The sequence below is a fragment of the Paramormyrops kingsleyae genome, chromosome 25 (assembly GCF_048594095.1).
Source record: "Paramormyrops kingsleyae isolate MSU_618 chromosome 25, PKINGS_0.4, whole genome shotgun sequence".
Lineage (NCBI taxonomy): Eukaryota > Metazoa > Chordata > Actinopteri > Osteoglossiformes > Mormyridae > Paramormyrops > Paramormyrops kingsleyae.
Window position 1 is genome coordinate 33,988,988 of NC_132821.1, and position 16,685 is coordinate 34,005,672.

At 39.5% G+C, this 16,685-nt stretch overlaps 1 protein-coding gene across 1 annotated transcript in view; it reads left to right on the forward strand.

Moving 5' to 3' along the window:
* Positions 1 to 9,939: 9,939 nt before the first annotated feature.
* The window catches only part of LOC111842590 (up-regulator of cell proliferation-like), a 38,272-nt gene continuing 31,526 nt past the window's right edge, over positions 9,940 to 16,685 (forward strand). The window contains exons 1-2 of the mRNA XM_023809325.2: positions 9,940 to 10,062; positions 16,355 to 16,440. Of these exons, the coding sequence (XP_023665093.2) occupies positions 10,049 to 10,062; positions 16,355 to 16,440 (100 nt within the window). The 5' untranslated portion in view covers positions 9,940 to 10,048. The remainder of the gene's footprint in view (positions 10,063 to 16,354; positions 16,441 to 16,685) is intronic.

The following is a 16,685-nucleotide window of genomic DNA, read 5'->3' on the forward strand; positions in this document are numbered from 1 at the left end:
GGGGGGGTGTTACGTGCCGTAAGTTCCAGGGGGAGCCCTGCAGAATCTCCGGACCTCTCTCCTTCGTCGTCATTCGCTGGCTGCATCTTGGCTCCGCCTCCTTGACTGGACCCCGCCCACATATCCTCTGATGCATCACGCGTCACTTCCTGGTTCCTGTGAAGAAAAGACCACGGATCGCAAACTTCGGGAGCTCTGCTCGTTTATTTTGGATTTATTTGATTGGTTTGCATATTGATTGTGACTATCCGTGTATGACTGTTTTGTTCTGGACTCCGACTTTCGCTTCGCCCCTTTTTGGTACTGTCGCTTTGGTTTGTTTTGATTTCCTGGTTTATTTGATCTTCCGCTTGTTTTTGGACTACTCTCTTTGCCTTCTCCCTTTGGTACCTTTGCCTGTGTTTTGTATGCTTGCTGTGTGTGTTTGTACCAGGTGTGTGTAAGGAGTGACTGCCTTTTTGTTTTGCGAGATGTGGTATATTTTGTTTTCCTTGTGTTGCACTTAGATTTAGTTCCGGGACGTTTTCGTTAGCGGTGTTTTGTTTGTTGTTTTGGCCTTGTCACTCCCGAAGTCTGTTACACCTGGTGTTTGTGAAAGTCTTTGTGAAAAATAAAAAAAATACAAAAAAAGATCCCTCTTGTTTCCCGTGTTCCCTTTTTCCCATTCCCTGGTTGTCTCGTCTCTCCCTTTCCCTTACCTTTCTGGCGATCCCCAACCCTAGACTGGGGATCGTAACAATATACATAACATTCACTACTTAAATATTACATTTGGGTATTACATTTGGATTTTTCTCTCACACTGCAAAGAATGCTATTCATGAAATATACTACTGAAATACAATCTGTTGATTTTAACACTAGAGTTGGCTGTCCCTAAGAGTTACATAGTAAATATCAATAGTCACATCCAGGGCCCCTGCTGGCCAAATACCAGACTCTGAAAGATGGGAATGTAGGAAACGTGTTTCTCAGTGAGTCACAACAATAAAAGAATCTTTTTCTACAAGATAATGTATCTGTACCTCACGTGGTTTCATATTGGACTGGTATTAAAAGTAAAAGTGAATGTTATTTTTAATTTTTTAACATTGTACACATAATACAGTTTTATAGCAACCAAGCGACAGTCATAAATAAAAGAAAATATACGTGTATAAACATCCAAAGACAAGGAGGTTATTCGTTTGGGGAAAATAACATTTATTTATTGGTCACAAAACACCAATAAACCGAGCTCAAACGTATAACAAATGCAATTCTCCTGCTCTATTGGTTCACCTTGGTAGCAAGGTAAAATACACCCATTTTGCCCATTTTACCGCAATCTCTCTCGGCTTCTAGACTTTAATTGAGATATGTATACAGATGTTGATTATACGACATTGAATCACTGTCCACGTACACGCATGCGTGTTTAGAATTCACTACGAGTCGTAAACGTACGTAGCGCAGTGCATCAAGAGGGTCGAGCCGCAGTCACAAAAAGTACTGTTTAAGGCACGAGGATTTTGCTTTGAAAACCTTGAATCGGGTTAGTGAGCTGGAACGATACAGCCGCCGATGGAACCTGTGGCTCCAAGGGCTGACAGAAGACAGGGAGGAGAATGTGCGGGCTCGAGTGACCAGCATTTGTCAGGCGATTCTACCGAAGGAAAAGGAAATGCTCCCTGCTGCTATAGACGTCGCGCACCGGGCGGGAACACTTCGACAAGATCAGGCAAAACCTAGAGGCGTTATCATGAGATTTGTCTCTCGAAGATACAGGGATGCAGTTTGAAAAGCAGCAAAAAACAACCCTTATCTCCAAAACAACGGTCTTCGCTTTTCAGAGGACTTAACCCAAGAGGACAGAGAGAACAGACAAAAACTGTGGCCGCACATAAGGAAAGCTCGGGATGAAGGAAAAACGGCCTACTTCGTGGGAGGGAAAGGGTTCATGAACGGTTCGGAAATTCATCTGTGATCTGTCAAGCTAAGATCAGGAGGTTTGCCTAAGAAGTGCCTCGTGTTCAGGTCATTCCAGGATAATTACTCTGAATTGTCTTTTCTCAGGGTAAAATTGCGGGTTACTTAGATAGCAGGTGAAGTTCCTGCTGGTTCGGGGAAAAAAAAAAAAGAGAGAAAGGTATTTTGTTTACAGATTTCTTACTTCTATGGTTATGTGATATAGCACATTATTCCTCATTACATGAGTAATGTCAAGGTTATATTATGGTGCTAAATTATAATGCTAAATATGGTGCCGTCCTCGATAGTCCACCGTTACTTATCAACACTAGTAGTATTTAACCAAGGCTTATCTAAGTTTGGGTTCTTATCTTTCATAGTTCTTATTGTTTGTTTTTATTAATGTTGTCAATTGTCTCACTAAATGCCAGGGGTCTCCGTAATAGTGTTAAGAGGAAAGCATTATTTTTGTTCACAAAACAATTCAAATCAGACTTTGTCTATTTTCAAGAATCTCACTCTAATGAGGACAATTCTAATTTTTGGAGGTCTCAGTGGGGAAATACTATATGGCTCTCCCACGGAACAGAGCGCTCAGCTGGGGTAGCCTCTTTAAATGACAGGTTTAATGGAAGTGTCTTGACCACACAATGTGACCCAGACGGTCACTTTATTTGCCAAGTTATTGAACACAATGACTCAACCTACTTAGTTTCTAATATTTATGGGTACAATACCAAAAAAGAAAATGTGAACCTTCTGTCGTCTATTGAAAACATTTTTACCGGTTGGCTGGTTAGATTTCCAAATGCATTTATATTGTTAGGAGGTGATTTCAACATTATTCTAGACGGTTCTATAGATAAAAGTCCACCTTCTCAGCATAACGGTTCAGACTCATACTTGACTGACTTTATAAGAAGATTTAAACTGGTAGATATACGGAGAGAAAAGAATCCTTATAGCAGATTGTATACCTGGAGCAATAAATCAGGCTCTAGGCAATCATGACTGGACTATTGGCTTATATCTGACAGTTTTAACAAGGATTATGTTGATGTTAGCATCTGCCCTACTCCCTTAACTGATCATAAAGCCATATGCATTTCTCTTAGTATCTCAGCTGGTTCTACACTTGCCACACGCTCAAGCTATTGGAAGCTCAACTGTTCTGTACTGCAAAATGGGGTAGTCAAACATAAGGTTAAGGATATGATTTCACTTTATTGGTCTAAAGCAAACAAAGATAATCATTTTGGGCTTAACTGGGAACTGCTTAAATATGAGATAGGAAAATATTTAAGAAAGTTTGGTGCTGAAACAGTCAAAGCCAGGAATGCGGAGGAGTTAAAGATTGTTTCTAATATAACAAAATTATCCTGCAGAGATTTTGACTCTCTAACAAAGGAGGAAAAAGAAGAGCTATGTTACTCACAAATTAAACTTGATGAAATGTATCGGCAAAAAGCAAAGGGTGCCTTTATCAGGTCTCGCTCTAAATGGTTAGAAGGCGGCGAACAAAACTCTCATCTAGAGAAATATCGTTCCACCAACAACAGTATCAGTAAGTTGAATATTAATGGAGCTATTACTGAAGATCATTTTAAAATATCAGAGTTGTGTTCAAAATTCTATAAAGAATTGTATAGCTCTCAATTTAGCCCAACTGCGTCTGATAATTTTTTAAACTCCCTTTCAGTGAAGATGATAAGCGAAGTGGATAAAGAGCACTGTGACATGTCTATATCTCTTGAAGAAGTACAGCAAGCTATAAACCAACTAAAAAATAACAAATCGCCTGGGTGTGATGGGCTATCCTCCGAATTTTATAAATCCTTTATCGCTGAACTGTCCCCTTTTTTATTAAAAGTCTTCATAGAATCCATTGAAAATGAATGCCTCCCCACTTCTCTGACCCAAGGAATAACAGTCCTAATTCCTAAACCAAACAAGGACAAATTATTTTTAGATAATTGGCGTCCATTCATTTTACAGTCTCTTAAAAAATTCGGTTTTGATGGTTTTTTTTCCTCAGCTATTAAAAGTGTATATAACAATAGTAATAGCTCAATTAGACTAACAGGTGGTATGTCTCCCAGATTTAATGTTTCTAGAGGCATCCGACAAGGGTGCCCGGCTTCGCCTTACCTCTTTCTATTGGTAGCCCAGCTTTTGTCTGATCATATTAAGTCAAGTGAAATAAACGGCATCAATATATTAGGTACAGAGCTTATTATATCTCAACTGGCGGACGATACCACTCTCTTTCTTAGAGATGAAAATCAAGTCTCTGTTGCAATAAATACTATAAGAAAATTTTCCATGGCCTCTGGCTTAAGGCTGAATATCAATAAGTATGAAATCATGTCCATTAAGGACTGCATGATATCCTCCATTTGCAGTATCCCAATCAAAAATGAACTTGTTCACTTAGGTATCACAATCACAAAGGACCAACAAAAAAGAACCTCATTGAACTTCAACCCTATTATTCAAAGAACTAAAAAAAGAAGCCGAACCAATGGCTGTTACGGGATCTCTCCCTCAGGGGCAGAACCCTACTGTCTAAGGCAGAAGGTTTATCACGGTTAACATATCCAGCTCTATCTCTGTATGTGGACAAAAAACATATTACTGAGATTGACAAGCTACTCTTCAACTTCTTATGGAAAAATAGAACTCATCATGTGAAGAAATCTGTTCTAACAAATGACTATGAAAGGCGTGGATTAAACTTTATTGATTTCTGTACTCTTAATAATACTTTTAAAGTAAATTGGTTAAAACATTTCTTTAAAAACCCTAACTCTATTTGGAATGTCATACCCTGTCATATTCTGTCAAAACTGGATGGATTGAGCTTTTTCTTAACCTGTAATTATAATATTGATAAAGTCCAGATAAAAATGTCATCCTTTCACCGCCAGACCTTCCTTTCATGGTCTCTTCTTTTCAAACATAACTTTTTGCCCAACAAATATTATATATGGAACAACAAAGACATACTGTTTAAACACAAATCTTTATTTATTGATTACTGGTTTAATAATAACATTATTTTTGTTGACCAATTGTTTAACAGGGCTGGTTGTCTTTACTCCTATTGTGAGTTTCTAGAATACAAAATTCCTGTGTCTCCTGGAGATTATGCCAAAGTCTTTGGAGCAATTTCTTCTGGTGTTTGCATGTTATTTAGAGCTCAACCAAGATTGGACACACAACAACTAGTCTTGTTATCACTGACTGACACTTCAGTTGGTAAGATTTGTTTTTCCTGTAACAATGGAAAGAACAACAAACTAATTAGATCTTTGCTCAAAACAGATATTATCACAGTCCCATATGTGGTTCCATACTGGAATAAATTTGTGCAAAACATTGACTGGAAGAAGGTCTGGCTCTTACCCAGCCGATACCTGCTGACCAACAAAATTAGAGAAATATCATTTAAATTAATTCATATGTTTTACCCGTCTAATGATCATATTGTTAAATTTTTTTAAAAAGATATTGATGTAATGTGCACTTTCTGTTCTGTGAATATTGAAACAGTTACCCATCTGTTTTGGCACTGCCCTTTTGTCCAAAGTTTCTGGTCTGACATTTGTATTTTTATTGCTGGAAAAATTGAGAAAGATTTCAAGTTATTTTGGAAGGATGTTCTTTTTGGCCTTTATGACCTCAACAGAACTAAAACTATGCCTAATGAAACTTTCATTATTAATCTCATTATTCTGTTGGCAAAATATTACATTCATAAATGTAAGTTTGCGCATTCCAAAACATCTTTTATTGCTTTTAACAATGAGGTCAAGCAATATGTGAATTCGATTAAGCATTCTTTTAATCAAAAGGCAACAAGAACTGTGAAGGTTTGTAAACACTTTGATATCTTTTTGTAAATTCGTACTTCCCCTGGCAAAATGTGATGATGTGAGTCTTGTTTATGTTTTATTTGTGTTAAAACACCTGCAATATTGGAAAATGCACAATTTGTGATTTCTATAATGGAGATTAACATTCCTGTACATTGTGCAATTGTTGAATAAAGTATATATATTTAAATAAATAAAAAAAAACAGTACTGTTTGCTACCTGTCGTAAAATACTCCGTGTACGCATGCTTTAACTCTGAGCACATGCGCAGTCTAACGCTGGGAAAGACACACGCAGGCGCACAGGTACATTATGCATGAACCGGATCCGGAAGCTACGGATCCAGTAGGGTGTACGGATCTCCCGGAAACGTGTTCATTTGTAGCAGAGGTGTGTATGTTGCTTGTGCAAAAATATGATTAATCTAGCTCAAGTATGTGGTGAATTATAATTCTGTTGAGGCATTTGTAAAGGTAAATTGTTTCTTTTTTCCAGACATATTTTTATGTCGCGTTTTTGTTTCGTAAAGTTATGCGATTACGTGTACTGGTGTGATGTTTTTACTTTCTACTTAGTTAGGACTAATATTTATTTCTGTACATTTTAGATACATTTTTCAAGAGCTGGACAATAAAAAAAAAAATCTTAATGCGATTCCTAAAACCAGTTATTATACTGTTAAGGCAGTAAACTTAATTTTTTATTTAGTAATCTCAGATGTTAGTATAATGTAAATACATAAATGATAACATCCGCATAATTATTTCTGATTATCTTATTAAACCAAAATGGCAGAATTTAAGCAATACATGTATTTTACATGTAAACCAGCATAAATTTACAGCTTTTCCGGGTATATTCAGCGTCACATAGCTTGTTTGTTAGAGAGTGGCGTTAGGCAAATTCAGCTTTGATCCGTGGCTGACCGCAACATATGTCTATTTGTCTCACAGACGTATTGGGTTATTATTGTAACAAAATTATTTGCAAATGTGTATGGAGAGTTGTGTGACTATCTCAATCCGTGCGTGTGTAATCCGATTTGCTAATGTGCAAAAGAAACTACAAATGCGTACTTAGATTTGCGAGCAGTTCTGTGATGTCAAGTGCAAAGACAATGCACACCGATAGTTTTAGCGGTTCCAGCCATACAGAGAAATACGTATTTATTTCTATGGGCCAAGCCATTTCATAATTTGTGCAAAACACGACTGCCCTGCTCACCAAATTGGTCAGATGGCGCAGGCCAAAGTTGAATCTGCCAGTCACGCTTATTTCATTCATCCCATCAGATATTCTTCTGCGGAGCTTTTATAGTCGCCTGTGAAAGTGGAGGAGAAATGTTACCTTATTCTTATTAAAGCTTCTAATTGTTAAGATGTATCTTTCGTTGCTTTAGTTTGCTGAAATGTTTTGTTGAATAAGGATCTTTGCTAGTAGTGGTTTAGTCACTCTTAGTTAGTTAGTTAGCTAGCTAACATTACTGTCCCCGGGTTTGGATCTCCGCCGTAGGTCTTGGATTGCATCACCCGCGGATACAGGTGCTGTACTCTATTTAACATGACAGTTTGCTAACGTTGATATAAGCGCAGGGTTGTCAACTTTGGTCAGCTGGCTGGAGTGAGACTTTACATTAGAGACAAGTCTGCACACACGCATTTACATGTCTGTAACATTTTTATTACCTTAATATGTAACAATAATAAATAATAATAATAATAATAATAATAGGGTTTGCAATCTACCCCAAAGCTTTTGGTGTAGCTAATTTCAGGTTTATAATGGAATAATACAGATTTGCCGTATACTATAAGCCTGGATAAGTTCAGTTTACTTAAAAAAAATTGAGGAAACCGGTTACCTTAAAAAAGTTAATTTAACTTAAAATGTAACAAGATGTTTCAACTCGAAAATTTGTTATAGCAAATTTCCTGCCCAATTATGGCACTTAATATGCCAAGTTCAATGCATTAAATTCCCAGTTGACTTAACTTAAAATCATTTGTAATAAATGATTTGCCCAATTAAGTCCAGTTAACTCAGCACTTTTAAGGAAATGGATTACCTCACATTTTACAAGTTAATCAACAAATAGTTTTAAGTAAGTAGCACATAAAAACACATTTACCTAAATAAGGGCTTTGCTGAAGGACACACAGACATGCCAAGGTCAGGCTTCAATCAGCTACCTGCAGTTTACAGGCACAGAGATTTAGCCCACTGGACCACATGCTGCCAACAAGCCCTAAATTCCTAAAATTACTGTTTGATTTATTCAAATATTAACACAGATTTTTCACTATGAATTCTGTCTAAGAACAGATATAAATTTTAAGTTCATAGTTTAATTGTATGTTATATACAGGGCTGCAGATAACTGGTGCGCAAGTACGCATTCACCCTTAAAAGCGATACGTGCGGCAATCGATTGCTGTGACAGTGCAAACGTCTAAACCTCTATACAGCAAATGAACTACGAATTAGCATATACAGGTTAAAATGCACGGTAATTTTTTGTCATATCAGCGCAAATGCACATAAAATATGCACGCATTTGCACTGTCACAGCAATCGATTGCCGCACGTATTGCTTTTAAGGGTGAATGCGTACTTGCGCACCACTTATCTGCAGCCCTGTATATAACATACAATTAAACTGGTTATATAAACTAAATAAATTTTAGTAGAGTGTGTTACGTGCCGTAAGTTTAGGAGGATGCCTGCAGGTCCTTCGGAAGTCCTGCCCACTTGCCGATTGGTCAACCGCCCCCTCGACTCGGCCCTCTGGACCTGACCCCGCCTCCCTGGCCTTCGGAGCGGTTTTCGGTTTGTCGGCTGAAGAGAGTGCCGCTTCGTCCCTTCGTCTGCCCGCTACTTGCTTCTCGCCTGCTAGCTCGCTCTTCGTTCGCTTTGCTTTTGGTTTGAATGCTTGTGTATGACTGGTTGGCTCTTGACTTCCGATTTTCGCCTCATCCCTTATTGTACCTTTGCCCTGGTTTTGACTGCTTGCTTGGTTTTGAACTTTCGCCTGTACTTCGACTTCACCTCTCTGTTCTCCCCTCTGGATACCTTTGCTTTGACTGTGTGTTTCAAAACAAACCAAAACACATCTACCGAGTATTACCACAAGCTAAGCTACCTAAATGAACACAAGAGGGGTGAAACAAAACAACAATGCCTAAATCTTTCTCCCTGACCAAACAAACAATAATCTCCACGTTTACGATTAAACAAAAAGGCAGACACTCCTTACACACACCTAGTGGAACACGAAACACACAGTCAAAGCAAAGGTATCTAGAGGGGAGAACAGAGAGGTGAAGTCGAAGTACAGGTGAAAGTTCAAAACCAAGCAAGCAGTCAAAACCAGGGCAAAAGTACAATAAGGGATGAAGCGAAAATCGCAAGTCAAGAGCCAAACAGTCATACACAAGCATTCAAACCAAAAGCAAAGTGAACGAAGAGCGAGCTAGCAGGCGAGAAGCAAGTAGCGGGCAGACAAAGGGACGAAGTGGCAATCTCTTCAGCCGACAAACCGGAAACTGCTCCGAAGGCCAGGGAGGCGGGGTCAGGTCCAGAGGGCGGAGTCAAGGGGGCGGTTGACCAATCGGCGAGTGGGCAGGACGTCCGAAGGACATGCAGGCATCCTCCTAAACTTACGGCACGTACCCGAAACTTACGGCACATATCCATTACGGCATGTAACCCAAACTTACGGCACGTAACAGAGTATAATTAAATTTTTTTTTAAAATTAATTCAACGGCACCCATGTTCAGTCTACTTAAATGTAATTCATATGTTTGGATGGTATTAACCTATACATTTTAATTAAATTCAACATTAAATTTGTTGTCATAAGACCAGTCCTGGATTGCAGCCTTGGATTATGGGTAATATACGCAGAAAGGTGTTATGAGAGCTGCGACGCCCTTTGGAACCAGCCACTCCTCTGTACACCAGTGGTGCTGGATGTATATTTGCATAGCATGACATGGTACTGCCTGTTATTTGGCAGATTTTTATATATCTACCATGGTGTTGAATCAGGCAAAAGTATAAAAAGCCAGATATATTAAACTATATTGGTTGTTGACTGCTGTTGCAGGAATGGATCATGGTGGGATCTGCTCTATTCTGCTAGTCTGTGGGTGATAGAGTGGTTTCTACTTGTGTGGCACCTCCTGCAGTTCTCAAGATGGACCACTAAGGTTGGACACACCATGGATAATAAAGGGTATGTTATCCATAAAGCTCTCATTATTCTTTCCTAGGTGGTATCCTGTCTCTTACTAGAAGAATATACACAGACATTCATACTGACACTAACATCCAAACCCACTAACGACAATCCTTCAGGATTTTATTGCAGTTACACACCTATAAGTGGGTACTTGACAAATAGAGGTGAAACACTATTTTTTTTTTTGATATTCCAATTTCTGCACAAAATGTATGAAATTATAATGTTCAAAGGCTTAAGGTTTGGGAAATGTTAGTGGTTTACAGAATTTCCCCTTTTTTTTCTATTTTCTAAGCCTTTTTCACAGCCACAGACGGAAAATGTCCTGCGGTGTGACATAGCACTACTGTAAAGATTAAATTTACAAATATTATTGATTTCAACTGCAGATCACATATGTTAAAGTTTAAGAAGCCCTTTATAAAAATCATTATTGAAACTCAACATGCACTTATTTTTCACAGCTGTTTTTCAGTTCCACTCCTTACTTGCACCTTCTTTTCTCACTCACTCGCATAGAAATATTTTGTAAAATGAAGAAAAGTCTTAATGCACTGTTTATTTTTCTTGTGATAGTTAAATTATACAATGTTTTAAAGGCTACATCACAATAAAAATGAATGATCAAACTTAAAAGGCATTTAATTGCATTTAAAGTGACGTCACACCACAGGACATTCTGTCACACCACAGGACGCAATTTTAAGTATCTTAAGTTTTTCACCTGACTAAAAACATCTATGCAAAAGTGGGCACATATGGCTATATAGAAAACCGCAACAATAATGAGAGTAAACTGAATGTAATGAAATTAGTTTTTATTAAAACAGTGTAACAGACCAAAAACAAATAGGCTTACCATAAACTGATCACTGTATAAAGTGTATAAAATTCATTTCCATTTTCATCTTTTATCATTTTACATTTTTATCTATTATCTAGAAAATCTTTCTTAAACCATTTTTAACATGAATTTGATGAATTTAACATGAATACTGTGAATAACATGCGTACAGTGCATTGGAGGTTGAATTCACACTGGATTTCTCCTTTAATGTGCAACATTTTTATCATATTCAAACTCCCTCAAAAACTCCCTTTCCCTATATCAACTTATATACTTTCTTCTTCTCTCCCTAAGGATCTCCTCACGCCTAGCTTCATCATGATTTAACCTCTCCCGGTACCTTCTTGTCCTCTCTTTGCTCATTCCTAAAAACATCATAAAGCACTTTAAAAACACTTAAAAATAAATATCAGTGATTGTGGGTCATCTATATGCAATAAACATGAATACAAATACATCATCTATTTAGAATTTTAAAAATAACAGGTAAGGCTCTAGCAATACATTGCATTAAGCACATCACACCGCAGGACATGAATGTCACACCACAGGACATTAACAGCATTGTGGCCACTTTAATCCCTTTCTATACATGACTGACCTTGGGGCTAATGCTAACTGACTAATAATATTGCTTTTAACCTTAATATAAGTTTTTTTTTTTTAAACCAAACTTTTTCCCTTTTAATAAGGCCCGTCACACCACAGGACATCGTAAATGGACACAAACATTGTCTAACAGAAACAATGAAATCTGTTCAAATATTAAGAGATTAATACTCAACTTTTAACTTTCACAGCACTCTCCAATAACTGAGTTACTTCCTGGTAGGGGGCCTGTCTTGAAGACTCCTATAGTTGTCCATGCAAAAATTTAAAAACTTGACTTGCATGTCACGCTGCAGGACGGCATTTATGTTACAAAATTTAACTTGCTGTAAATATTACCGTATCATGTTTTTGCATGTCAAAAAACTTTTTTTTATTAAGTTGATATCTGAGACTAATGCCAAAGATTTTATGAATTATCTCAAATGTTGCTGGTTTATTTTATTGCTATTTACATTTCATGTGTCATTCATGTTACAGTCACACCGCAGGACATTTGGCATTAAAACCTTTAAATAAATATGCTAAAAAAATATTTTTTCATCCAAAACTAAAATTACAACATAATATACTGTACTTTGCTTCATTTATACTTGATGTTTATAAGGAAAAACACATTTTGGTAAGTATTTACACTATGTTACATTAAAATCACACGTCACGTCAAACACCCAAGTACCACTATAGTACTGAAGGCAAAGAGCCATTTGGTCCACATTAATTAATGCAGGCATCCCAAAGGACATTGAAAGGTAGCTAAAAATAAAATGTGATGGAGACTAATATCTGTGGCATTCCATTCTCTTGCAGTGGGTTTCTAAATATTACTCCTGGGTTTCCAAAAATTAAGCCTCATAAACAATCTAAAAACAGTGGTACCTCAGTTCTCGAACTCATTAGAACTCAAATTTCTTAAAAGTCGAACCAACCAGTTGGGGAAAAAAAATGACCTAAAACTCGATCTGAATCTCAGAAGTCAAACCGTGAACGCAGACCTAAGATAACTTGTATGGGCGGGGAAATGAGTCACGCGGCACATCTCTCAGTGGTAACAAAGGGTAACGCTTCTGTCTCAGCCTCGCATTCGCTGGGATAACATCGTGCATGTTTACACTAGCTGAATACATATATTTAGACAGTTAAAATACATTTAGACCAGGGGTCACCAACATAGTGTCCGCGGGCACCAGGATGCCCCCAAGGACTACATGAGTTGTCCGCGGACCTGTTCTAAATATAGCACAACTCACCAGTGAGCAGCGTCTAAAATTTAATTTTATCCTGTTGCTATTCTTCTTTAATCACATTTGCATTTATATAGATTTCAAAATCACAATATCTAAAAAAAAGCATTTAAAACATGTTTATTATACATGAAGTTTAGGAGGGCGTTTCAAACTGGTATCCCTACATATGGCTCAGTACCCGTGAAGTGGCTCTCAGTTTCAAAAAGGTTGGTGACCCCTGATTTAGACAATGATAGACAGTAACAGTAATTATTATTATATAATAAAATACATTTAAAAATAAAGAATTCTTATTAATTATTTTAATATTAATAATAAACCATTAATACATTTAATTATAATAATATTGTCGCGCCCTTTAAGACAAAGGCACAAACGTCAGGGTATCGGGGAATACGGGGTTTAATTACAGGTAAGGCAGGCAAAACGCAGATGGACAATACAATGACCGGACTGGGGAAACAAACTGAAACACGGACTAAATACAGAGGACTAATGACAACAACCAGAAACAGCTGATCACACGGGGATTCCACACGGGGTTAATGAGGGGGCGTGGCACACAGAAGGAGCGGACGATCGGGGCATGACACATTGATTTTATTTTAACTTGATACATTGTTTGGATACATTTTCTTACTTTAAAAATGACTTTTGATAAATGTGCTTAGATGTGTTGAGTACACTATATGCTTTTCTTGTTTTGTCTGGTTCATTTTCTGTTTAAATGCTAAAAAAAACATATTTCGGTGTAATTTTTTAGGGCCGGGAACCAATTAATTGGTTTTCCATTCTTCTTATGGGGAAAATTCGATCAGAACTCGAACTTTTTAGGATTTGGTCCGGAGTTCTGAACGGATTAATTTCGAGTTCTGAGGTACCACTGTATTAAATAGGCAAAATGATTTGATTTTTGGCACAGTGGTGCAGTGGTTAGCACTGTCGCCTCACAGCAAGAAGGGTTTTATCCCTGGGTCACCCATTGTGCCTTTCTGTGTGTGTGTTTACATGTTCTCCCCGTGCATGCGTGGGTTTCCTCCCACAGTCCAAAGACATGCAGATTTGGTCAACTGGCTACTCTAAATTGCCCATAGGTGTGCATGCGAGTGTGTGTGGCTGTTTGTCTGTGTTGGCCCTGTGGTGGACTGGCGGCCTGCCCAGGGTGTACCCTGCCTCTCGCCCGATGGTGCTGGGATTGGCTCCAGCTTCCCCATGACCCAGATGGATAAAGCGGTATAGATAATGGATGGATTTGATTTGTTGGCCTTTGTGTTATTTTTTTACCATTGTATTATAACAGTAACATGCTGTAAATTAGTTTACAGTAGATGAATTATAAAATTAACAGTAAACTACTGGCAACCCTGCATGGCAATTTTTTACAGTGTGGAACTTGTTGAAATCTCAGAACCATCCTCAATGTAATATATAGTTGACGAATGATTGTCCCTTTGATGAAATGTTCATGCAATGTCATGTCTTATGCTAACTTGCATATGACAAATAAACTAAACTGAACTGAAATGGGAAATGCAGGTTTAAGCACCCCTTCCTGCTGTCATTTCACTATAGAATACATTTTATATCAATATTAGGTAACATTTTATATTACTAGATTGGATTGCCACCTTATCGTGGTGGAGGGGTTTGCGTGTCTCCGTGAACCTGGGGGCTAGGTTGTCGGGGGTAATAGCCCCTGGTAGGGTCTCCCAAGGCAAAAAGGTCCCAGGGGAGGGGCCAGACAAAGAGCAGTCCAAAAGAACCCCATGAAAAAGTTTAAAAACAAAGTCCTGTTTCCCTCTCCCGGACTAGGGTTACTGGGGCCCCACCCTGGAGCCAGGCCTGGGGGAGGGGCCCGTTGGCGAGCGCCTGGTGGCCGGGCTTTGGCCCGTGGGGCCCGGCCGGGCATAGCCCGAAAGAGGCACGCGGGACTGTACCCAGGTGGGCCCACCACCCGCAGGGGAAATGTCAGGGGTTCGGTGCTTTGTGGATCGGGTGGCGGCCAAGGGAGGCCCTGGCAGTCCGATCCCCGGCTGACAAAACTGGCTTTCGGGACATGGAATGTCATCTCTCTGGTGGGGAAGGAGCCTGAGCTTGTGTGTGAGGTTGAGAGGTATCGACTAGATATAGTCGGGCTCACCTCAACACATAGCTTGGGTTCTGGAACCAATCTCCTGGAGAGGGGCTGGACGCTCTTTTACTCTGGAGTTGCGGCGGGTGAGCGACGCCGGGCTGGGGTGGGGCTATTGGTGGCCCCACAGCTCGGTGCATTAACAACAGAGTTTACCCCGGTTTACGAGAGGGCTGTTTCCCTGCGCCTTCGGGTCTTGGATTCCCTTAGTGGTATGCTATTTGGTGTGCCGCGGGGGGATTCCGTCGTTTTGCTGGGGGACTTCAACGCTCACGTGGGCAATGACAGTGTGACCTGGAAGGGGGTGATTGGGAGGAACGGCCTCCCTGATCTGAACCCGAGTGGTGTTCTGTTATTGGACTTCTGTGCAATGCATGGTTTGTCCATAACGAACACCATGTTCGAGCATAAGGGTGTCCATAAGTGGACATGGTATGAACATGCCCGGGGCTACAGGTCGATGATGTGTCTGGGGATCTCCAGCATGCACTGGGGCGGTTCGCACCTCCAAGTCCGAGACCATGGTTCTCAGCCGGAAACGGGTGGTTTGCCCTCTTCGGGTCGGGGAAGACGTACTGCCTCAAGTGGAGGAGTTTAAGTATCTCGGGGTCTTGTTCACGAGTGAGGGTAGGCGAGATCGGGAGCTGGATAGACGAATCGGAGCGGCGTCTATAGTTTTGCAGGCGCTTAACCGGTCCATCGTGGCTAAGAAAGAACTGAGCCAAAAAGCAAAGCTCTCGATCTATTGGTCCATCTTTATCCCTACCCTCACCTATGGTCATGAGCTACGGGTAATGACCGAAAGAATGAGATCGCGAATACAGGCGGCCGAAATGAGGTTTCTCCGCAGGGTGTCTGGGCTCTCCCTTAGGGATAGGGTGAGAAGTTCGGATATCCGGGAGGGCCTCAGAGTAGAACCGCTGCTTCTTCACGTCGAAAGGAGCCAGTTGAGGTGGTTTGGACATCTGGTGCGGATGCCTCCTGGGCGGCTACCCGGAGAGGTTTTCCGTGCCTGTCCTACAGGGAGGAGGCAGGCCCAGGACTCGCTGGAGGGATTATATCTCTCGGCTGGCCTGGGAACGCCTCGGTGTCCCCCCCGAGGAGCTGGTGGAGGTAGCTGGGGAGAGGGAGAGGGAAACTGTATATGATTACACAATTATAACATTTGTCATATAATGTTTGTTATTACTGCATATTAAAGCTGTCAAAAGTATACTTACATGCTGCTTATTAATGCTCTATGAAGGCACAGTTAATGTAAATTACCCAATATGATGTTTTGCAAGTTTATACTTTTGTTTTGATATTTTATTTCTTCCCTATTTGGTAAATTAATAAATTCAAAATATGAAAATGAGTGGCAACAAAATATCAGAATTTCCTTTAATATTTTTCTAGTTTTTCTTTAGTTTCTAAATTGCTTTACTTCCCTCTACAATGCTCAATGTGCAGACTTGACGAAGAGGCTCTGGATCATGGTGAATCTGCACCCTCTGGGATCAACGCGGGAAATGACGGCAAAAGAGGAACTAAACAAGGTAAAGAGTAATTACATCATAATCATTTATGCGTATAGTATATTAGAACATTTACTGTGTTAGCTCAAATATAAAAGTTTTTTTTCTCAAAATAAGTCTGAAAACTTGGTGTCTTACAAGTACGATATTTTGTAACGAGTGTTTTGACTTACCGTCATATAGGCTTGCGGTAAGATTTCTTGCATGAACAAGAGAATCAAAAAGTGGCAGTGTCATGCCAGATGCGTGAGAGCTGGAGGCCCTGC